The sequence below is a fragment of the Bubalus bubalis genome, chromosome 9, assembly GCF_019923935.1.
Source record: "Bubalus bubalis isolate 160015118507 breed Murrah chromosome 9, NDDB_SH_1, whole genome shotgun sequence".
NCBI lineage: Eukaryota > Metazoa > Chordata > Mammalia > Artiodactyla > Bovidae > Bubalus > Bubalus bubalis.
In genome coordinates this window covers 93469985-93494082 of record NC_059165.1, presented here as the reverse complement: position 1 = coordinate 93494082, position 24098 = coordinate 93469985, and the positions used below count along the sequence as shown (strand labels likewise).

Genomic DNA, 24098 nt, shown 5'->3' with positions numbered 1-24098 from the left:
AAAAAGAGTGTCAGAGCCCTCCAAGACAATACGCCTGGATGCAAACCCAAGTCCTCTCTGCAGCTCACCCGCGCCACCTTCCACCATCACCTCCCTCCACTCAGCTCCTCCCCATTCTCCCCTCACCCACTTGGCCCTCTTCACTATTCCTAGAACAGTCAGGCAAGATCAGCCCTAGGACCTTTGCACCGGATTACTCTCTTCCTAGAAGACTATTCATCCCCTCAATTAATTTGGTGCCTCCCTTCCTTGCCGCTTTTGGACCTTTGATGAAATGTCATTTCTCAGGATGACCTTCCCAACCACTCGACTTAAACATGTAGAGAATTTCCTGGTGGTCCAATGGTTAGGACTTGGCACTTTCACTGCCCTGGGTCCCGATTCGATCCCTAGTTGGGGAACTAAGACCCCACAAGCCGAGAAGCATGGCCAAAAAATAAAATAAAATTGTAACATACACGTATTTCACTTTGCAATTTTTTTTAAATGTATTTATTTATTTTTGGTTGCACTGGGTCTCTGTCACTGCTCGTGGGCTTTCTCTAGTTGTGGCAAGCGAGGGCTAGACTCCAGTTGCAGTGTGCAGGCTTCCCATCGCAGTAGCTTCTCTTGTTGCACAGCACAGGTTCTAGCGCTCAAGGGCTTCAGTAGTTGCAACTTTCAGGCTTAGTTGCACTGCAGCATGTGGGATCTTCCTGGACCTGGGATCAAACTTGTGTCCCCTGCATTGGCAGGCAGATTCTTAACCACTGGACCACCAGGGAAGTCCTCACTTATTTATTTTGTGATTGTCTGTCTGTATTCCACCACACAAGCCCCCCCCCCCAACACTCTAGGACATCAGCACCACGAAGGCAGGATTCTCTGTGTATTTAGTTCACTGCTGTGGCCTCAACAGCTAGTTCAAGGCCCAGCACACAGTCAGTGCTCAAAAAAAATGTTGATGAAGGAATGGATCTCCATTTGACAGATGGGACAACTGAGGCTCAGAAAGGAGATAGCCCCTTCCCAAGCCCACACAAGTAGAAGTGGGGAGCCAAATACCAGCTCTGCAGGTCCAGAGGCAGTGCTCCTCGCCCAAGCTCTTCAAACTATACCAGGTTGCCTTGCATTTCATGGTGCCACACTGCAGGTGGAACTACCTGGAAACCAGGGTGCAAAGGCACCTGGGAAATGTAGTTCCCTTTGATACAGAGCAAAGCAAAGAAGTGCAGGTGGGATCTGAGAGCAAGCAGGCTAATAACCCTCATAGAGCCTGAGCAAGTGACTGACTTTTTGAGCTCAGTGTGTTATCTCATCTCCAATCCTTTGGCCACCTGATGCGAAGAGCCGACTCACTGGCAAAGACCTTGATGCTGGGAAAGACCACTGAGCAGTTTGAGGGGCTCAGCATGTGACAGGAACCACATGTACCACTCTACAGCCTGACAGCCTTTGTGGGATGAGTCCACACAGGACCTACAACAGAACAGATGGCCCCATCTGGCCTGAGGGAGGAAGTTCTCTGCTGACCTCAGGAAGATCAGCTGAGCCTTAAGCCTCGCCCCAGTCATGTGACATCTCAAAAGGGGAAAGAGGGTATGACTCATCAGCCCTCTGGGCTGGAGTAGGGCCAGGTGAAGAAAGGGGCTCCCTCTGACAGCAGGAGTGACTGAGGTTAGACCACTAGAAGGACTTCCTGGTAGCCGGAAGTGTGGGCGAAGGTAGCAAAGGACAGGAGGCCCTTTGACTAAATGGAGAAGTGGCCTGGGAGACTTTTTTCCTCCCTGCTGGGGGAGAGGGGGTGCAACCCCCTCAGTTCCCCTCCTCCCTCCACCAGAACCTCTGAGCTGGGCTGGCATCTCGCCCATATGCAAATCAGCACCCAGACACTTCCCCCTTGCTTGCAGGTCCCCCACCATCACAGCCCTGCCCCAGGCAAAGAAAGGGCTGGAAAGGTCGGCCAGTTCATCACCCTCTTTCGGGGAACTGGTGTGCAGCGATAGAGGTCCCTTGGGGTGCTGGAGATGGGGGCGACGGGATGTAGGGGACATGAAGCAGGAGAGTCAGAAGCCAGAGCCGAGCCCACAAACAAGCAGAAACCAGCTCCCCCACCCCCACCCCAGCCCCAGGGAGCCGACCGGAAACAGGAAATGCCTGTTACCAGGGCTTGCTCGGGGGAGACCGAAAAAGGGCGGCCCCGCCGCATTCAGCCCGTGCAGCCCCTTAATCTTGAGCTCGCAAGACTTCTTCCTGCAGACCAGAGAGGGTGGGCGTGCTGTGCATCCTTTTCGAAGCCTGCAAGCAGAGGTGCTGAGTATAAACGCCTCTTCCTGGCATTCAAAACCCTCCCTGCTCCAGCCCATCTCTCTCCCCATCCCCTCCCCTCCCACTCTAGCACGCACTCAACATCTCACTACCAGTACAGGGGATCAGACAGACAGGGTTTGACTCTCAGCCAAGCCAACTGCAACCTGAAGGACCTTGGATGGGTCACTGCATCTCCCCGGTTCCTCTGTTTCCTCATCCTCACCATGGAAATAAAAATACCAGTCGAATCTCCACTCTATCCCCTACCCAACAGTCAGGGCCACACTTTAATTCAGCAAGCATGTGTTGAATGCCTGCTGTATGCCACATCCTGGGACTGGGCGGTGGCTAAGACAGAACCTTGTCCCTACAGAGCTTACAGTCTAGTAGGGAGACAGACACCAAGCAGTTGTCATTGTTTAGCCACTCGGTCTTGACCGACCCTTTGCGACCCCGTGGACTGTAGCCCGCCAGGCTCCTCTGTCCATGGGATTTCCCAGGCAAGAATACTGGAGTGGATTGCCACTCCCTTCTCCAGGGTCTCTTCCCCGACTCAGGAATCGAATCCGCATCTCCTGTGGCTCCCACGTTGGCAGGCAGATTCTTCAGCACCGCGCGACCTGGGAAACCCCACTACTTGTGTAAAAAGTATTATAAACCTATTACAGTACAGCACTATATAACAGATTGTGTTAGTTTTGGGTACCTGGTCTAACTTTGTTGGCCTTATGAAAAAGTTAGATTTACAGGGAATGGGGACTTCCATTCGTATGTAGGGGACTTATTGCAAATATTATTTTAGAGTGTGAGGTGGGGGAAAAGTGTTCCAGGCAAAGGGAATAGCATGAAAGGGTCTCTGATCATTTAGCCACTCATTCACTGATTAGGGAAATATTTATTGAGCAACTATTATGTTCCAAACACTGGTTTAAATGCCAGGGATACAGTTGTGAAAAAAAAAAGATTTACATCCCTGCCTCCATGAGGCTGACATTTTGGCAGGAGACAGACAACAAATGTGTTACATGAGTGTGTATATAGCTTGTGTGTGTGTGTGCGTGTGCCCTCAGTCATGTCCTACTCTTTGCAACCCCATGGACTGTAGCCCGCCAGGCTCCTCTGTCCATGGGGATTCTCCAGGCAAGAATACTAGAGTGGGTTGCCACTCCCTTCTCCAGGGGATTGTCCCGACCCAGGGATTGAACCCATATCTCTTGTGTCTCCAGCATTGGCAGGTGGATTCTTTACCACCGAATGACCTGGGAAGTTCATATAGCTTATTGCTGCTGCTGCTAAGTCACTTCAGTCGTGTCCGACTCTGTGCGACCCCATAGACGGCAGCTCCCCCATCCCTGGGATTCTCCAGGCAAGAACACTGGAGTGGGTTGCCATTTCCTTCTCCAATGCAGGAAAGTGAAAAGTGAAAGTGAAGTCGCTCAGTCGTGTCTGACTCCTAGCGACCCCATGGACTGTAGCCCACCAGGCTCCTCCATCCATGGGATTTTCCAGGCAAGAGTATTGGAGTGGGGTGCCATGCTTGTTAGGAGGTGGTAAATATTAAACGAGAAAAGTTAGTAGGATAACGGGATGGGGCATGCCAGGAAGGGGTGCCATTCTAAATGAAGGGGCCAGAGAAGGCTCACTGAGAGAGTGACATTGGAATAAAGACTTGTAGGAGGACTTCCCTGGTGGTCCAGTGTTTAAGAATGCACTTGCCAATGTAGGGGAAACGGGTTTGATCCCTGGTCCAGGAGAATCCCACATGCCTCAGGGCAACCACAACTACTGAGCCTGCGTGCCTAGAGCCCGCGCTCTGCAACACGAGAAGCCACCGCAGTGAGAAATCCATGTACCACACCACGCACCACAACGCAGAGTAGCCCCTGCCTGCTGCAACTAGAGAACGCCAGCGCACAGCAACAAAGACCCAGAGCAGCCGAAAAATAATAATAAGAAGTGTTTAAATTAAAAAAAAAAGAGAGAGAGAGAGAGAGACTTGAAGGAGGGAATAATCTGGTTAGGTGTCTGGAAGAAAACGCTTCCAGACAGAGGGAACAGCTAGTGCAAAGACCCCGAGACTGGACCCTGCCTGGTGCTTTGAAGGAAGAGCTTGGAGACCAGAGTGGCTGGAGCAGAGTGAGAAAGGGGGAGTGGGAGGGAGTGAGCCACGGGTGGTATCCAATGCTGATTTACCAAAACTGGGGCCATGTGAGGGAAACCGGGCAAGTGTTGCCATGGGAGCATCCCACCATCCTGCCATTATCTCCCAGAGTCCCTGTGAGGGAAGCACAAATTATTTTTTTTTTAACATTTTTAAAAAGATTGTTTTGATATAAACCATTTTTAAGTCTTTATTGAATCTGTTACAACACTGCTTCAGTTTTATGTCTTGATTTCTCAGCCATGAGGCATGTGGGATCTTAGTTCTCTGACCAGGGATCAAACCCTCACCGCCTGCATTAGAAGGTGAAGCCTTAACCCCGGGACCACCAGGGAAGTCCCAAGTACAAATGACTGATGTCTTTTGAAGCATTTTCTCCAACTCTCCCCTGGTCCCCCGCTCAATCACAGCTAAGATTGACGGCAACAGCCCCACCTCTCTTGGGATGCTCAGATGCTGCAAACATCTGGGGGTCACTCTGGGTCCCCCAAGCAAATAACCACAAGACAGCCACCCCCAGGGAGAAGTTCTGGAAACCCCATCCTTTGAGGAGTCATGAAAGCACTGTGGGTGTTCTTCCTCGGTGAGAGGGAACTTGGAGGAAGCTGAAGATGTAATCACAGAGGCAGATCTCTGATGGGTTATCTGAAGGAAGACGATTAGCTGGAGACATGTGATAAGGAGAGTCCTAAGAAACAAGATCTGGGTTTGATCTAAGAGTGAACAAGTGTCCAAAAGCAGTAGAGCCATTAAAGCTTAGGAGGGCCCTGCCACTGGAAAAAAAATCATTGCTTATCTTTGATTCTCAGGCAAAGAGCAAGAAGAGGAGCTTTCTTTAACTAAGACACTTTGTTGCTGTTCAGTTGCTAAGTCATGTCTCTTTTGTGACCGCCCACCCCCCCACCATGGACTATAGTAAACCAGGCTCCTCTGCCCTCCACTATCTCCCAGAGTTTGCTCAAGTTCATGTCCATTGAGTTGGAGATGTTATCTAACCATCTCATCCTCAGCCACCCCTTTCTCCTTTTGCCTTCAACCTTCCCCAGCATCAGGGTCTTTTCCAGTGAGTCAGCTCTTTGCATCAGGTGGCCAAAGGATTGGAGCGGAGATAACACTCTGAGCACAAAGAGGTAGTCACTTGCTCAGGGTCTATGAGGGTAATTAGCCTGCTTGCTCTCAAATCCTACCTGTCCTTCCTTTGCTTGGCTCTGTGTCAAAGGGAACTGCATTTCCCAGGTGCCTTTGCACCCTTCCTTCCAGCTAGTTCTAGCCAATGGGAGGCCCAGGCAGGAGACCAGAGGGTGGAAGGAAGAGAGAAGCCAGGGTATTTCTCCTTCTCTTGTTCTGCCTCTCCAGCAGCAAATATACCTCCTCCATGGTCTCAGCTCCCTGAAGACAGCTTTAGCCTGAAGGTCTAGCTCCTGTTACATGGTTCTGACCCCAGGGTCCTGGTCCTACTACCTCCTTCTATTTTTTTCTCCAGTCTATGACTACTCTCTGGCTTACCTTAGTAGCGGGCATCCCTGGTGGCTCAGACAGTAAAAGAAGCTACCTGTAATGCAGGAAACCTGGGCCGGGAAGATCCCCTGGAGAAAGAAACGTCTACCTACTCAAGTATTTTTGCCTGGAGAATCCCATGGAAAGAGGAGCCAGGCGGGCTGCAGTCCATGGGGTTGCAAGAGTCGGATACGACTCAGCGAAATTATTAATAACTGTGCCTTCCAAAGATGGCAACAAAAATACCACCATCCAGCATGCTCTTCTGCAGTGTGACTTGTCAAATCCCCCTTAAGAGGTGGAGTTTGTTTCCCCACCCCTTGAAGCTAGGCTGATCTCAGCTACTTGCTTGTCACTGAGAACACAGCCAAGTGACACCATATGATTCCTAATTAGGTCAGAAGAAACCTTCCAGCTTCTGCCTTGGTTTCTTAAGAAACACTTGCTGTCTCTCCACACTCCTCCTTGAAAGCCCAGTCACCATGTTATGAGGAAACCCAAGTCACATGGAGAGACCACATGCCAGTTTTCCAGGCAAGAGCTCCAACTGAGCAGAGCTTCAAGTCATCCTAGCCTAGGCACTCCCACAAGAGAGTGAAGAAAGCTCCAGGTGCTTCCAGCCCCCAAATATTCAAGGTTTCTCCTCCCAGAGCTAAAAAACCATCATCACCACGCCCCATCTGAACCCCAGACTCACTAAATCTGTGAGAAGGATAACATAGTTATTGACATACATCACTTAGTTTGGGCTGGTCTGTTTCCCAGTAACAGATAACTGAAACACAGAGGTGCCTAAGTCATAAGTACTTAGAACAACACTTGCAGATAAGTAGGTGCTCAGTTAGTGAGACCTGTTTCCGTTGTTATTCATTATACTTTCTAAATCTAGCCCCATCCATTTCATTAAAATTATTGTTTTCAAAGTACCCAAACCTGGGGAGTTCCCTGGTGGTCCAGCGGTTAGGATTCTGAGCTCTCACTGCTCGTGGCCTAGGTTCAATCCTTGGTCAGGGAACTAAGATCCCACAAGCCACATGGTGCTGCCAAAATAAATCATTAATTAATTCATTTACAACAGGGTTTCAGTTTCCAAGGAAGATGGAAGGTTCTCCTGGAAAGAGGAATTTATGACTACCAGTCATTCACACTTTAGTGAGGATTAACAAACTATCAAAGTGACAGGTGATGGAGATTTACCAAAAAAAAAAAAAAATTTCCAGGTACCAAGACCTGGATGTGGATACACTTTGCTCTTTAGGTCTCTTGATGTTGCATCCTTCTGGCCCCTGACACTACAACCTTATAAGGTAGGTACTATCCTTACCCCCAATTCAAAGGGGGAAAACCAAGTCACAGGTTCAGCAGCTCATCCAAGATTGCAAAGTCAAGACTGGCACCCAGACACCCAGGCAACCAGAGTCCATGGCCCTCCAACAGGGTTTCTAGGTCTTTTCAAGACTGATACTTGGGCAGCTATCTTGGGCATTCTTGCTATTGATCAGTTGCTAAGTTGCGTCTGATTCTTTGTGACCCCATGGATTGCAGCACACCAGGCTTTCCTGTCCTTCACTATCTCCCGGAGTTTCCTCAAATTCATGTCCACTGAGTCAGTGATGCTATCTAACCATCTCATCCTCTGCCACTCCCTTCTCCTTTTGCCCTCAATCTTTTCCAGCATCAGTGTCTTTCCCAATGAGGCTGCTCTTCGCATCAGGTGGCCAAAGTTTTAGAGCTTCAGCTTCAGCATCAGTCCTTCCAATGACTATTCAGGGTTGATTTCCTTTAAGATTGACTGGTTTGATCTCCTTGCAATCCAAGGACCTCTCAAAAGTCTTCTCCAGCACCACAATTCAAGAGCATCAGTTCTTCAGCACTCAGCCTTCTTCATGGTCCAGCTCTCACGTCCGTATATGACCACTAGAAAAACCATAGTTTTGACTATACAGACCTTTGCCTTGGGCACAAGAGGACAAATAGCTACACCTCTGTTCTCTACCCACTCAACACAGAACCACACCACTCCCTCCAGTAGTAACAGCCCAAAACATCTCCAGGAATTGCCACATGTCCCCTGGTAGGACAGAGCTGCTTCCTCCCTACCCCCAGTTCAGAACAACCGCACTGTGACCCAGGTTCAATCCCTAGTCAGGACTGGAAAAAAAAAAAGGAACCACTGCACTAACCAGCACGCTGGGCTGCCTCCCAACTCCAGGGTCAGATGGCCCAATCAGAACTCTCCAAAAGCTATGTCTCCCCCAGCCTTCCCATCTCAGCAAATGATACCCCATTTGTGTGGGTCCCTAAGCTACAACCTTTGCCTGATATCATCTGACCTCCTCCTTTCATTTATTTCCAGCCCTCCTCCATCCAATCTGTCAGCAAGTCTGATCAGCCCAACCCCCCCCAAAATGGGAGGCAGATGCATTGTCCCCAGCTCCTTGTCCAAGCCCCCATCACTTCTCCATGGAACCCCTCCATCAACTTCCTCCTCCCAGGTTCCCTTGCTGCTACCTCTATTGCCTTTAGAGTCCGGTCACCATGCTGCCAAGTCGTTTCAGTCGTGTCTGACTCTGTGCGACCCCATAGACAGCAGCCCACCAGGCTCCCCGTCCCTGGGATTCTCCAGGCAAGAACACTGGAGTGGGTTACCATTAGAGCAGCTTAAAACCCTCCAAAGATTTCCAATCCCATTTAAATTCCATACACAGTCCCAAAGCATTTTGCAGTGAAGTGCCTTCCTCCCAAACATCATTTCCCTCCACTCCCCTTCACTGGCTCACCTTCTTCAGCCAGCAGATTCTTCATTCTCATCTGCCTGCCACAGGGCCATTGCACAGGCTTTCTCCTCCTTGCCCCCGTGCTTCCTAGGTGGCTCCTCATTCTTCAGCTCTCAGCTTTCCTTGACCACCCCGCTCTGTTTGCTCTTCAGCATCCTGAACCTTGATTTATTCCATCTGCAACACTGACTACTGTGTTTTATTGATTTGCAGGGCGTTGAAAGGAAGTCCCCAGATACATCCACATCAGGCCCTTGGCACCAGTGAATGTGCTGTTATTTGGAAAAGAGGGTCCGGGATGGAGGGTAGTCTTTCCTGGTTGCTCAGTGGTAAAGAATCAGCCTGCCAGTGCAGGACACACAAGTTCGAGCCCTGACCTGGGAAGATCCTACATGCCACGGAGCAATTAAGCCCGTGCCCCACAACTACTTAAGCCTGTGCTCTAGAGCCCGGAAGCCACAACTACTGAGCCCACATGCTGCAACTGCTGAAGCCCATGACCCTAGAGCCCAGGCTCCACAACAAGAGAAGCCATTGCAATGAGGAGACTGTGTACCACAACGAGAGAGCAGCCTCCGCTAGCCACAACTAGAGAAAAGCCCACGCAGCAACAAAGACCCAGCATAGCCAAAAAAAAAAGACCCTGTGCTTCCAATGCAGAGGGTGTGGACTCGATTTTTCTAAAAATGACTTTGCAAAACATCATAAAGGATATCAAGGTGAGGAGATTATTCCAGATTATGAGATGCACAGACAGACAGACATAAAGGACACAGTCACTTGAAGATGGAGGCAGAGGCTGGAATAACACAGCCGCAAGCCAAGGAATGCCTGGAGCCAGTCGAAGCTGGAAGATGCAAATAAGGGATTCTCCTTTACAGCCTGGAGTTGGAGCAAGATGCTGCTGACGCCTTGCTTTCCAACCACTGCCCTCCAGAACTCTGAGACAATATAGCTGTTGTTTCAAGCCACCCAGTTTTTGCGACTTTGTTACAGCGGCCACAGAAAACAGAACACAGGCAGCCTTCTCTCCCAAGAGGCCACGAACTCAGGAGAGCAGAGAGGAAATCTGTGGTGTTTCTTCCCATCACCCCAGTCATCAGCACAGTGCTGGCTGCCGGATAATAAAATAAAGGAATATCTAACTTGAAGAAGCTCTCAATCTCATCTTTACCCCAGCCAGTAATTAATTGTTCATTTCTCTTTAGATTCTGTGCCACCCACCTCCCCCTACTCACCTCCCTCCCCCACCCACCTCCCACCTCTCGGACACAAGAAGCTCACTCCCTCCAAAACAGTGGTTCTCCCAGGGGCAATTCTGCTCACCAGGGTATATTTCGCAATGCCCAGGGACATTTTGTTGATCCCACCCTAGGGGGGCAGAGTGGGTGAAGGTCAGGGATGCTACCCAACTTCCTACAATGCATAGGCAGCTCCCAGGACAGAGAATGAAATGCCAATTTCAGTACTACTGATACTGAGAAACTCTGGACTCAGTTTAGCACTTGATACCAAGATAAACATCGATGGATCAACTGCCTCTTGACTTCTCCCTGCTTTTCTGGTAACCATCCCTCTATTTCCCCGGGATGAAACAGCCCTTTCCCCAGTCTAGTTCCTTTGGGTAGAGTTGACTCCCTCACCAATGCCAGGAATGGGCGTGTGATCTGGCCTGATCAATCAGGCCATGCATTCTCCCAGCAATGGGTTCAAGATTGGACATGTCACCCCCTCCCCCCAAATGATCATGTCCGATGAAAGAGAGAGCTGGGGTTTAGGGGCCATTAAATTGACCCTTTCGTTTTCCACTAGACACAGAATTGTGGGAATAAAAATTTGGAACATCTGGACACTCATGTCTACCTCCATGAGGGCAAAGAATGACTAAGATGGAGGAAAACACTTAAAAGAAAACAGAGTTAAGAGATGGAGGGCAATGGGTAAAGAGAGGAGGGTTTCTGAGATATTGTCAAGACCCTGGATCCAGCTGGACATATAGGCCTTCTCTCCCAAGCTTTTCAGTTATGTGAGGTAATAAATATTATTTTTTGACTAAGCCAGTTTCACTTGGGTTTTCTGTCACAAGATCTAAGACTCTTGCTCGAAACTTCTGCAGATTAAGCTCAGAATTTCCTCAAACCTTAAACTTCTCCAACTGAACATCCCTTATTTCTTCAAGAACACAGTTCCCCCAAGGGACCTGACTTTCATGTTCCTCTTAAAGTCCAAGTCTCAGAACACCATCCTTGATATCAGAGGAGGACAGTCCATCTCTGCAATGTAGTTAGATCGTTAGAATGTAATATAGTGAGATTGTTAGAAACCTAAATATGCCCATCCAACATACCCCCAGGTCCTCCCCACTTCCTGGCACCGTTAGTTTTAGTAAGAGAGAAACAGAAGTGCTTTTGGCCCCTGAAATATACCCGGACTTCCCACAGTCAGTTGGCATGTCACCTCCTCCAGGAAGCCTACCCTGATTGTTTCTGGGACTTCCCTTCTCTCTGCTCCCACAATGCCCTGGGTGCCACCCACCCATCACTGAGTGTGTTACTCTGTCATAGCTGCCTACTTCCTCATCTGTTTCCATGAGCTGCTATATGGTCTGTGTCTCATTCATTGTGGGACTCTCCATCGCCCAGTGAGTGGAACGAACTAGTACAAAGAAATGCCTCTGAGGTGGGTGGCAGCCTCATCACCATTATTATTTTTGTTATCATTGCTATCATCATTGGCTTCATTTGCCCCATTTTACAGACAAGAAAACCAAACGTGAGAAAGCCGAGGCAACTGCTTGAAGTCACGTAGCCTGGAACTAGTAAAGCCAGGATAATCTCAGGTAATTCATTCTCAATCACCGGTTACCAACTACCACTACCTAGTCATAGGCACTCAACAAATACCTACTCAATCAGAGATGGATCAGCAAACTCTGTAAAGAGGCAGACAGTAATTTGGGTTTTTTTTGGCTTTGCAGGTCATAGAGTCTTTGTCGTAGGTCACACAGAGAGAGCAGTCACAAACAATGTGACAAGTAGGCAAGACTTTGTATCAGTTAAACTCTGCTTACAAAAAGAGGCAGACGGCTGACAGTTTCTAGGGTGCTGACCCCTGTATTGAATGACTGAATGAATGAATATGTGATCAATGTTTTATTGAGTGGGGCTTCCCTGGTGGCTCAGAATCCGCCTGAGCAATGGTAAAGAATCTGCCTGCCAATGTGGGAGATGAGAATTCAATCCCTGGATCAGGAAGATCCCCTGGAGAAGGAAATGGCAACCCACTCCAGTATTCTTTGCTTGGGAAATCCCAGGGACAGAGAAGCCTGGCAGGTTATATCATCCATGGGGTCATAAATCAGTTGGACATGATGCAGCAACTAAACACCAACAACAATTTCGTTAAGCACCTACTATGCGCTGAGTGCTGTCCTAAGAACTAAGGACACAATTGTGAACCAAACAGACAAAAAGCTTTCCCCTGATATTCCAATGGGGGAAGCAGATAATAACCAAATAAGCCAAAAAACTATGGTAAGTCTGGGGCTTCCCTGGTGGTCCAATGGTTAAGAATCTGCCTTCTAACACAGGGGTCACAAGTGTGATCCCTCATCTAGGAAGATCCTACATGCCGCAGGGCAACTAATCCACTGCTCCACAACTACTGAGCCCAAGGTGCCCTGGGTTAGCCAGGGCACCACAACGCATGCCACAACTAAGACTCAACACAGCCAAATAAGTAAATAATTTTTTTAAGTTAAAAAAAAAATCAGTGGTAAGTCAGCAAGTGCTAAGTACTGCTTTGTTGTTGTTTAGTCACTAAGTCATGTCCACCTCTTTTGTAACCACAAGGACTATAACCCGCCAGGCTCTTCTGTCCTTAGGATTTTCCAGGCAAGAATACTGGAGTGGGTTGCCATTTCCTCCCCAGGGGATTTTCCCAACCCAGGGATCGAGCTTGCATCTCCTGCATTGGCAGGCAGATTCTTCTCCCATTGAGCCACTTGGGAAGACCCACTAAGTATTACAGAGGAAAATTTAGAAAGGGAAGAGAATGGAAGGTATTGTGGTGGGATGGGGGTGGGGGCAGACAGGGCAGCGGATGCAATTTCATATAAAGAAAGCAGCAGAAATCTCTCTGATAAGAAACCTTCAGGAGATAAGAGAACAACCAGGGTATGTATCTGAGGGGAAGAGTGATTTGTGGAGAAAGACAGCAAGTGCAAAGGCCCTGGGGCTATATTGTACCTGGTGGGTTCTAAGAACAGGGAGGGGGCCCATGTGGCTGCAGTGGGGTGAGGGAGGAGATGAGAGCTGAGAGGCGGGCAGACACCAAACTCAGAGGCTCTTATGGATCATGCTGAAGATTTTGCCTTTTGCTGCAAGGGGACCCATGCATGGGAGGGCTGAGAGCAAGGGAAGGGCTAGGGGTTTCCAGCATCCTCCCTGAAGTCCTGAAGGGTGATGTTTCCCAGTACTGGGCCCAGAGAGGAAGTCAGTGAACAGAACAGAATGGAATGGGAAAGAAGGCACGGCACCAAATATTGACTCTCTCAAGCTTCCATCCCCGTCAGCCCTAATGGGCATGTTTAAATGAGGTCTTCCACCCAACCCAAGACAACCCACTGGGCTGAGATTTCCTTGTACCCAGGCCCCACTCTGTCCCCAGCTGAATCCTTCCCCATGGCTCTGGTCCATGTCCTCCTCCTTCCTCATCTCACAGAGGTTTCCTCAAAGCCAGCCCCCTCCAAAGCTACATCGCTGAAGTCAGCTAGGCATCACCCAGGGGTCCTCTTGTCACTGCCTTCTCTATATCCACCCAACCCACTTCCTTGTCCTTCCTGGCACAGAGCTAAACTACATTCCCGGCCTGTCTTGCAGTTGGATGGGACCACATAACCAAGTTCTGGCCAGCGGAATAAGGATGGAGGTGATGGTGCCACTTCCGGGTCTGGTCCATGCAAACCCCCCAGGGTTTCCCTCCCCATCACTCCCTCCTTTGCCGTCTGACTCCAAGGGCTTCAGGGAGGGTGGGGCCTTGAGGCAGAAGGAGCCCAGGTCCTGTAGGGACTTTGTAAAGAATGGCTGGGCTTTCCTGGTACCTTAGTGGTAAAGAATCCACCTGCCAATGCAGAAGACATGGGTTCGATCTCTAGTCCAGGAAGATCCCACATGCCTTGAAGCAGCTAAGCTGGTACACCACAACTACCAAGCCTGTGTTCTAGAGCCTGAGAACCACAACTACTGAGCGTGCGAGCCCCAGAGCTTGAGTTCTGCGGCAACAGAGGCCACAGCAATGAGGAGCCCTCGCGCCACAAGCAGAGAGTAGCCCCTGCTCACCGAAACTAGAGAAAAAGCCTGCGCAGAAACTAAGACCCAGTACAGCCTAAAAATAAATAAAGAAATAAAAGAAATATATACATATATATAAAGAAGGAATATTTTCTTAATCCCCCAGTTGACCCAAACCAGATTGTGGTATAAGCCAGAAGGAAATTCTTTAAATTCACTGAAGAAATACAGTTCACTACAGCAACTAATATTTTGCACCCTGACCTATACCACATCCTACAGGCAAGCTCAGACCTACTGAAATCAAATTAGCAAAAAGAATGACTCCCATTAATTTACATGCTATCAATCATATGTCAATCACTGTGATAAAAATGTAGCCTGCATTATCATGCTGAACCTTCATACAACCCTGAGATATCAGTGCTGTCCACACCCCCATTTTGTAGATAAGGATCAGATAGATTAAGTCATTTTTTTGTCCAAGATCACAAGGCTACTAAGTACCTGACTTGAAATTCAGAACAGCTCAATATATAAAAAGTTCCTAAAAATCAATTTTAAAAAAGGGGGCAATAGTCCTGGAAGGGAAAAACATGGGCAAGTGATATGAACAAATATTCGTTTGCAAAAAGAAAATAAAAATAACTCTTATAAGAAAAGATGCTCAGTCTCAGACTAAGAGAAATGTAAACTGAGTCATAATGAGCTTCATTTATCACCCAAGTTGGCAAGACTCCAAAAGCTTAACAACTGTTGGCAGGGCAATGAAGAAACCAGCATTCTCACTGTTAGAGGTAATGTAATTGGAACAATGCATATGGGAACAATCCCATACAGAGAACAATTTGGCAAGATCTACCAAAAACACAGACTCACCTGCTTTGAGCCAAGAAACCCTTCTGAGAATTCATCCCATGGATATACTTGCTCATGTATCTGGCTGCAATAACAGCATTTATATATAACTAGATACTTTTCTATGTTCTTTATAGTAACTCATTTATCCTTCACAACAATACTTTCACATAAGGACTTATTATCTCCATTTTAGAGATGAAGAATCGGAAGCATAGAGAGGTTAAGTAACATGCCCAAGGTCACACAGTAGAGGAGCTGAAAAACAGTTCATGGACAAGGTTACTGATCACAGAAAGTGTGTCAGAACAAAAGCATGGTTCAATACAAGTTCCCAGCAATAGGAGTGATGGTGAAATAAACCATTGCCCAGCTGGGCTATGGAATTGAGTTTAGAGTAAGTTAACAGTAAAGATTCTAAGAGAGAGAGTAGGGATTCTGAGGGACTTCCCTAGGGGTCCAGTGGTTAAGAGTCCATGCAGGGTACATGGATTCAATCCCTGATTGGGGAAGTTCCACATGCCAACACAGGGCAGCCAAAAAGGAAAGAAAAAAAAAAAAGAGTAAGGATCCTGGGGCCAGGCTGCCTAGGTTCAAATCTCTGACTTTGTCACTTTCAAGCTGGTTACCCTGGGGCTAGGGACTTAACTTCTGTGTCTCAGTTTTCCCAGATGCAGTGTGCAAATTAAGTCACTGTGTAAAAAGTGTTTAAACCAACGATCAGCTCGCTTTTTCTACAAACACCTAGATAATAAATGTCTTCAGCACCATAGGCCAGATACTGTCTTCATCAGTTACTCAAATTTAGAATTGTAACTGGAAATTGGCCATAGATAATACATAAACAAATGGGCATGGGTGTGTGCTAATAAAACTTTATTTATAAAACATGCTGTGGTCCAGATTCAGCCCTCTTGTTGTAGTTTGCCAGCCCCTAGTTTGGAAGAATGCCTGGCACGTGGTTAGCCCAATGGAAGTAGTTTGTTTAGTAAACGGACAATCTAGAATATCCTGCAGTCAATTTTTTATACATGATCTTAGCCAAAAGGCCGAGAAGCGATGCTGCAGTCATTTTTTTTTAAAGAATGGGAACACTGTATGAACTGATTTGGAAAGACGACCAAGGTGATGATTAAAGTAATGAAAGCAGGGTATACAGATAGTATGTTCTGTCTTTCACAGAAAGAGAGGAGTGTAGTTAATAAGAACCTAAATTTCTATGTGCATAAGAAAATTCTGTAAGGATATATAGTCAGCTTAAAAAAAGTAGTCACTTATGGGGGAAAGCAGGAACTGGGTATCTGAGGAAGATGGCCAAAGATTATATTTTTCTCTGCACACCTTCTATGTGTTTTGAACTTTGAACGATACACACATATTATTTAACTAAAGAATCAAATATTTTAAAGATTCTACCAGGCTCTCTGTCCCCCAGCACAGGGTTTCTCAAAGTCAGCCCTGTTGACATTGGGTGCACGCGCGTTCAGGCTTGTCCGACTCTTTGAGACCCCGTGGGCTGTAGCCCGCCAGGCTCATATGCCCATGGATTCTTTTCCAGGCAAGAATTCTGGAGTAGGTTGCCATTTCCTCCTCCAGGGGATCTTCCCAACCCAGGGATGGAACCCACATTTCCTGTACTGGCAGGCGGATTCTTTACCACTGCTTCTGCTGCTGCTGCTGCTGCTAAGTCGCTTCAGTCGTGTCCGACTCTGTGCGACCCCAGGACGGCAGCCCATCAAGGCTCCCCCGTCCCTGGGATTCTCCAGGCAAGAACACTGGAGTGTGTTGCCATTTCCTTCTCCAATGCAGGAAATTGAAAAGTGAAAGTGAAGTCGCTCAGCCGTGTCCGCCTCCTAGCGACCCCATGGACTGTAGCCCACCAGGCCCCTCTGTCCATGGGATTTTCCAGGCAAGAGTACTGGAGTGGGATGCCATTGCCTTCTCCGTTTACCACTGCACCACCTAGGAACCCCACTGTTGACATTGGGGCTGGATAATTTTCTGTTGTATGTGAAATTATCAGATGTTGCACAGCATCCTCTATCCACTGGATAACAGTAGCAGCTCCCAGAAGTGACAACCCAGACTGACACTGCCAAAGGTCCCCTGCTGGGGGAGCAAAACCACCCCAGTTGAGAACCACTGCCCTAACCCAAACTCCTACAAGCTATGCTATGTTACCAACCCTCCCATTTTCCCTCATCTTTCCTAAGAAGACTTTTTAGCGAGAGTTTATCGCAGATTTGATCCCTAGGTGGGGAAGATCCCCTGGAGGAGGGCATGGCAACCCGCTCCAGTATTCTTTCCTGGAGAATCCCATGGACAGAGGAGCCTGGCGGGTTACAGTCCATGGGGTCACAAAGAGTCGGACCCAACTGAAGCGACTGAGCACAGCACAGCACATCAGGTGTCGACACTATGCCGAGCAGTATTGAAATGTTAAAACAGTCCTCCCCTCAAAGGTGCCATATTTAGCCACAGTTCACAGATGGGGAAACTGAGGTTCAGAGAGGTGAAACCAGGAAGTGGTGCAGCTGGGATCTGAGCCCAGATCTGGCGCCTCCGAGCCGCCACCTCCACCACCACCTCCAGCATAAGTCCACCCCTCCTGTTCTAACCCTCCCACCCTCTCCCTTCCCTGCCTCTACTGGTGGTGCCAGGGTTTATTGGCTGGGGATGAAAGCACAGAGAGGTTAAGTAACATGCCTAAGGTCACACAGCGGAGGAACTGAAAACAAGATTCATCATCTTGGCTCCAGTGACCACCCCCATTCCCAGTATAATAAGCTCCCCCGTCCTGGTGGGATCTTTCCCACAATGACGGTCACATTCATCTCTTCCTCTCCACTTCCTCAGCTTTAAGGTTTCATGTCTGCTACCCAGAATTTGGGCTCCCAGAGACAGCAAAGAGTGTCCGGTCACCCTGTGGCCATCTGTAATGACATCGTCCTCTCTCTGGGTCTCAGACCTCAGAGAGACCATCCAGTGCGGAGACCCACTTCAATCTGACCTCACCCATGAACTATGCCCACACAGCCAGCCCAGGCACTGCCCCGCAGCACGACTATGTGGCCACTGACCTGCTCCTACCTTGGGACCTTTGCCAGGAGCTCTGTTTCCTTAGATTCACCCAGCTCTTCCCTCACTTTGCCCAGGTCTCTGCTCTAATGTCACCTCGTCAGGGAAGCCTCCCAGACCTCATATGCAAAAGTGCAGCCTCACACTCCTAAGCCCCCCTTTTTCCAGACCACCCACCACTCCGAACAACGTAAATGTTGCCTTATTTGCCCACTGTCAGTGTCTCCCATTAGAGCATCAGCTTTTTCACAACAGGGTGTTTTTTTGGAGGGGCGGGGAGTACTTTACTTATTTATTTTTGATCATGCTGCACGGCATGTGGGATCTTAGTTCCCTGACCAGGGATCGAACTCATGTCCCCTGCAGTAGAAATGTGGAGTTTTAACCACTGGACCACCAGGGAAGTCCCGACAACAGGGGTTTGTGTGTGTCTTTGTCCCACTGTCTCAGCACCATGGATGAATGAATGAACGAACATGCTGTTTCCACTCTACCCAGGAAAGAGTGGAGCCAAAGCAGAGGAGCTCTCAAGAGGAAATGAGAGAAACAGAGAAGCATTCTAATTCCAGACGCCACACCTTTATTTACGGCATTGTGCGTCCCTCACCCCATCCCACCCTCATCAGGAGCCCTCCCTTTTCTCTCTTTGCCCTTCCACACCTCACTGGCAGTTCTTAGCCCTGGCTTAAATCTGTTGACAGACAGGGACTTGCAAACTTAAAGAGGCTGTTCTTGGGGCACCTCCCTTTGGTTTAAAATGACTACCTTTTAGCTTCCCGTGCATGGCCCCACTGTGAACAGGGCAAAGGATTGCACTTTGAAAGGAGATAAAATGCACAGGGCAGCAAGGCCCAGAGCTCCCAGATAGAGAGGATCATGGAACACCCTTGCCCAGTGCCGGGTCTGACACAGTTAGGCACCAGGGTCAAAGCAATAAGAAAACTCCTACTCACTCTTCAAAATCCAGCACAAATGTCCCCTCTTGCATTAAGCCCAACTCCCCCAGGCAATCTTTTGCCTTTGCTCCAGGGCCCTCAGCCCAGAATTTTTGTTTCCCTCTGTCTCAGTCCTGACAACACAGGGCTAGGGAATGTCTGTCTTCCCCAGTCTGGGAACTCCTTGAGGGCCAGACTGAGACCTGGGTCCTCGGCATTAACCAGCACAGAAAATCAGGATTCATTAGTCCCTGAAGCTGCCCTCTTAGAGGTTAATGCCACACCCCACTGCCTTTTATCAGAAACCAGCTGTAGGGAAGATGCAGGCAAGGATGGAAGTTCATCCTTAGGTCTAACCACTTTCCCATGAGCGGCTATCGAAGCCACACTGGGTCTCAACTGCCCACAGGTCAGAGGCCTGACTGATCCTAGGGCTACTTCCTTCTGTGTGCAAACACATGTAGGCATAATTGTGTCCTGTGGCCACAACAGCTGGCTGGGGTGGGAGGATCTCTGGGGTTCCCTCATTCTTTCAGGAGGCCTGCCTGTGCTCAGGGAGGGTGAGCCACCCATCTCTCCCACGCGTGGGCCTGTCACCAGGAAACACCCCAAGGACCCCTCCCTGATCACTTACTGCTCCTCCCCCGATCTGCACGTGGCATCTCAACCCAGAAAAGAGGCAGTGCCCCAGGCCGCCCTCCCCATCTATCCCCAAAAAGGGCCCCCACCACCAGCCCACTGCACCTCCAGACAAGGCTTTCATCCTGGGGTGGGACCTGAGGGCTGGATGGCTAGTGTCCCCTCAGACCCCTAGGGCAGGCAGGGTGCCCCCAACCACCACCCATCAGCAGACATTACTTTTCATCCAGCGCTCAAGAGGCCAGGGGGAACCAGAGAAGGTACAACAGAGAGAGAATCCAGTCCAGTGGCCTCCCCCACCCAACCACATTCAAATAGGGATTTGAATATATTTCCTGAGCCGGGGAGGTTGAAGTCAAATCCACCACCCCCTGAACCCTGGGGCCCTTGCAGAAATCCCTACAGAGAAAAAGCAGCTATTTCTAGGTTCCCACAAACCCCAAGAACACAGTCTCAGGGCTCTTTGGGACTGGGTCCTGCCTCAATGTACCTCTTGGGATGGACAGAGCTAGGAAGACCAGAGTCCCAGATCCACAGTCCCCCCACCCTCCCCATGCTGCCCCAGGCCCCGGCAGGAAGCCAAGGGGAAGATGTGAGGGGAAGGAAGGGGCCCAGGGCCCAGGAGGAGGCGACGCATGTGGGGGAAGGAATAGGAGGAGGCCCTTCCCCCATAGCCAGAATCTTAGTGGGTGGCAGGGTCAAGGGAGCCCAAAATCTCAGGTGCCCTATCGGCCACTCAGGAGATTCCTAGGGCCCCCTCCGGACCCCTAGCATGTCCCTTTTGGGGTCTAAATCTCCAGTGGAGTCAGCCTGAGGTTTTGGACTTGGGTTAACCCCAAGTTTGCCAGTTTTCAGCCTAGATGTGGGAACCCATTCCTGTTAACCTTGAGGGGGCCACCCCTGAATCTTCAGTGTTAGGACCCCCACATATCCCCCATGCCAGGCCCAGAGTTGGGGCCAGCCTCCTCTCTTCACTGCTGGCCCAGAGGCGCAGTGCATCAACCTCCTGGGTACCAGCCTGGGGTGCCTCCCGCCACCCACCCTCTGGTAGGCCTGCCTGTGGCCTGTCTCACCTGGGACATCTGGGGACGCAGGTTGACTTCCCGCAGGTTGATAGCGTGGGGCAGCAGGTTGTTGAGCAGCTGGCACAGAAGGACGCCATCCCGGAGGGCCTGCGCCAGCTCGCACACTTGGGCTCCATCCCAGGTCACACGGTGGCTGGGCGGTAGCACCCGGCACTGGATGAGCCAGTGGGTGCACTGGCGCCACAGCTCCATGGCCACTGCCTTCCCAGGCCCGTCCGCACACCCTCGCGGCCTCCTCCGCCCGCCGCCCGCCCGCCTGCGTGCCTGCCTGCCTGCCTCTGCTAGCCAGCTACCACTTCCTCTTTTTTGCCTGTAACTGTCGCCCTGAGAAGGGGTGGAGGAGGAGGAGCCGTGGGGTGGGGGCGGGTGGGGGGAGCACCTGGCCAGACCCAGCCCAGCCCCCTTTCAAGCAGGACCTGGCCTCTCTTTCGCCCACCAGCTAACACCAGGGCATCTGGGCGTGGGGACAGCGTAATTAGGCGGAGTTCCACTGCCTTCCTCTGCATGCAACCCAAGAGCAGTACCACCTCAGGAACATACTTAAAATCCACCCTCTTCTCACCCCTCCCTCCTTCACCTCCTTGCTTGGCCAGCCCTGCTCCTTGCTAACCTGGACCAGTCTCCTCCCCCTCATCCCCAGGCTCCCGTTCTCACCCACCACAGTCTGTAACCCCCCCATCAGAGGGCACCTATGAACACCCCAGTCAAGCCACTGAGTCCCACAGCCCCCCTTGTTGGGAGTAAAAGTCCTCCTGTACACCACAAGGTTCTTCCCTTATCTCTTCCACTCTCTCCTTCATTTGCTCTCTTCCAGTCAAACAGGGCCTCCTCAATGTTCCCTGAACCCACGAGGTCACCCCAAAATCTAGAGTCCTAGGACTCACCCTAGAGTCCTGCCACAGGGCCTTTGCACATGCTGGTCCTCTGCCTTAGACAGCTCCATGGCCAGCTCCCTCATTTTCTGCAAATCTTAGCTCCAGGGCACCTTCTCATGAAGTCTTCCCAAACCTCTCCATTTCAAATCACAGTCTTTATTCCCCACCCCATCACACCCTGTCCCACTCCCCCCTCCCCCACATTAAGCCCTTATTACCAGTATTCTTGCCTGGAGAATTCATAGACAGAGGCTCCTGGTGGGCTACAGTCCATGGATTACAAAGAGCTGGACACGATTGAGTGACTTTCACTTTTCACAACACTACTATCCCAGAAACCTGACATTTTATTATGCTTACTTTTTTCATTGTGTATTTGGAAATTTGTGTCTATGTTAAAACCACTATCCCCAGCACCTGGCACATATATATATATATATATGTTCCACAAGTATTTGTTGAATGAATGAATAAATAGTTAAAAGCTCTATTGGTTCTATCTTTGACATTTATCCCATGGCTCTGGCCACCATCATCTTCTAGACTTCCATAATGTCATTCATTCATTTAGCAAATATTTGCAATCCCAAAGAAAGGCCATGCTGAAGAATGCTCAAACTACCGCACAATTGCACTCATCTCACATGCTAGTAAAGTAATGCTCAAAATTCTCCAAGCCAGCCTTCAACAGTACGTGAAACATGAACTTCCAGATGTTCAAGCTGGATTTAGAAAAGGCAGAGGAACCAGAGATCAAATTACCAACATCCGTTGGATCGTTAAAAAAGCAAGAGAGTTCCAGAAAAACATCTACTTCGGTTTTATTGACTATGCCAAAGCCTTTGACTGTGTGGATCACAACAAACTGTGGAAAAATCTTAAAGAGATGGGAATACCCGACCACCTGATCTGCCTCCTGAGAAATCTGCATGTAGGTCAAGAAGCAATAGTTAGAACTGGACATGGAACAACAGACTGGTTCCAAATCGGGAAAGGAGTACATCAAGGCTGTATATTGTCACCCTGCTTATTTAATTTCTATGCAGAGTACATCATGCAAAACGCTGGACTGGATGAAGCACAAGCTGGAATCAAGATTGCCGGGAGAATTATCAATAACCTCAGATATGCAGATGACACCACCCTTTGGCAGAAAGTGAAGAACTAAAGAGCCTCTTGATGAAAGTGAAAGAGTAGAGTGAAAAAGTTGGCTTAAAGCTCAACATTCAGAAAACTAAGAGCATGGCATCCGGTCCCATCACTTCATGGCAAATAGATGCAGAAACATGAGAACAATGAGAGATTTTATTTTGGGGGCTCCAAAGTCACTGCAGAAGGTGACTGCGGCCATGAAATTAAAAGACGCTTACTCCTTGGAAGAAAAGTTGTGACCAACCTAGACAGCATATTAAAAAGGAAAGACATTACTTTGCCAACAAAGGTCCAACTAGTCATAGCTACGGAGAGGGCAATGGCACCCCACTCCAGTGCTCTTGCCTGGAGAATCCCATGGACAGAGGAGCCTGGTAGGCTGCAGTCCATGGGGTCGCGAGGAGTCAGACACGACTGGGTGACTTCACTTTCACTTTTCACCTTCATGCATTGAAGAAGGAAATGGCAACCCGCCCCAGTGTTCTTGCCTGGAGAATCCCAGGAATGGTGGAGCCTGACGGGCTGCCGTCTATGGGGTCGCACAGAGTCGGACACGACTGAAGCGACTTAGCAGCAGCAGCAGCAGCAGTCATAGCTATGGTTTTTCCAGTAGTTATGTATGGATGTGAGAGTTGGACTAGAAAGAAAGCTAAGCGCAGAAGAATTGATGCTTTTGAACTGTGGTGTTGGAGGAGACTCTTGAGAGTCCTTTGGACTGCAAGGAGATCCAACCAGTCCATCCTAAAGGAAACCAACCCTGAATAATCATTGGAAGGACTGACGCTGAAGCTGAAGCTCCAATACTTTGGCCACCTGATGCGAAGAACTGACTCATTTGAAAAGACCCTGATGCTGGGAAAGATTGAAGGTGGGAGGAGAAGGGGACGACAGAGGATGAGATAGTTGGATGGCATCACCAACTCTACGGACATGAATTTGAGTAAGCTCCAGTAGTTGATGAGTGACAGGGAGGCCTGGCATGCTGCAGTCCATGGGGTAGCTGAGAGTAGGTCAAGACTGAGCAATTGAACTGTACTGCTGTCTTAAAGTCCTTATCATTACCTGAAATCATGTGGTCTACGAGGTCTCTCTCCCCACCTCCACCCCACTAGACTGGGAGTGTTCTCAGCCCGCTCTATCCCACAAGCCCCCACCCCACCCCAACACGCCTGGGATTTTTAAATTATTGTAACCACCAGGGGGCGCTAGAAACCGTCATTGGATATAACCGAGCTGTGCACCAAAAGCAGGCTGGGGAAGGAAAAGACATTTCCTCAGCCTGAGACTGAAGTCTCTTCCACACTGGCAGGTGGGAAAGCCCAGCCTGGAAATTCCCAGATTTATGATTCCACAGACACCAAAACTTTCTTCCCCAGGCATCCGTGATTCTCTTTGTGTCAATTTCCTCATCTGTAAAATGAGTGACAGCAAACTTCACTGTTTAGAAATACAGTAGGGATC

The 24098-nt window shown here is 49.3% G+C and overlaps 1 protein-coding gene across 1 annotated transcript in view; it reads right to left on the bottom strand.

Annotated features, from left to right (window-relative positions):
* Positions 1-20912, bottom strand: part of VAV1 (vav guanine nucleotide exchange factor 1) — a 64281-nt gene extending 43369 nt beyond the window's left edge. Inside the window, exon 1 of the mRNA XM_025293333.3 lies at positions 20599-20912. Coding sequence (XP_025149118.1) covers positions 20599-20802 — 204 coding nt within the window. The 5' untranslated portion in view covers positions 20803-20912. The remainder of the gene's footprint in view (positions 1-20598) is intronic.
* Between the last annotated feature and the right edge of the window lie 3186 nt (positions 20913-24098).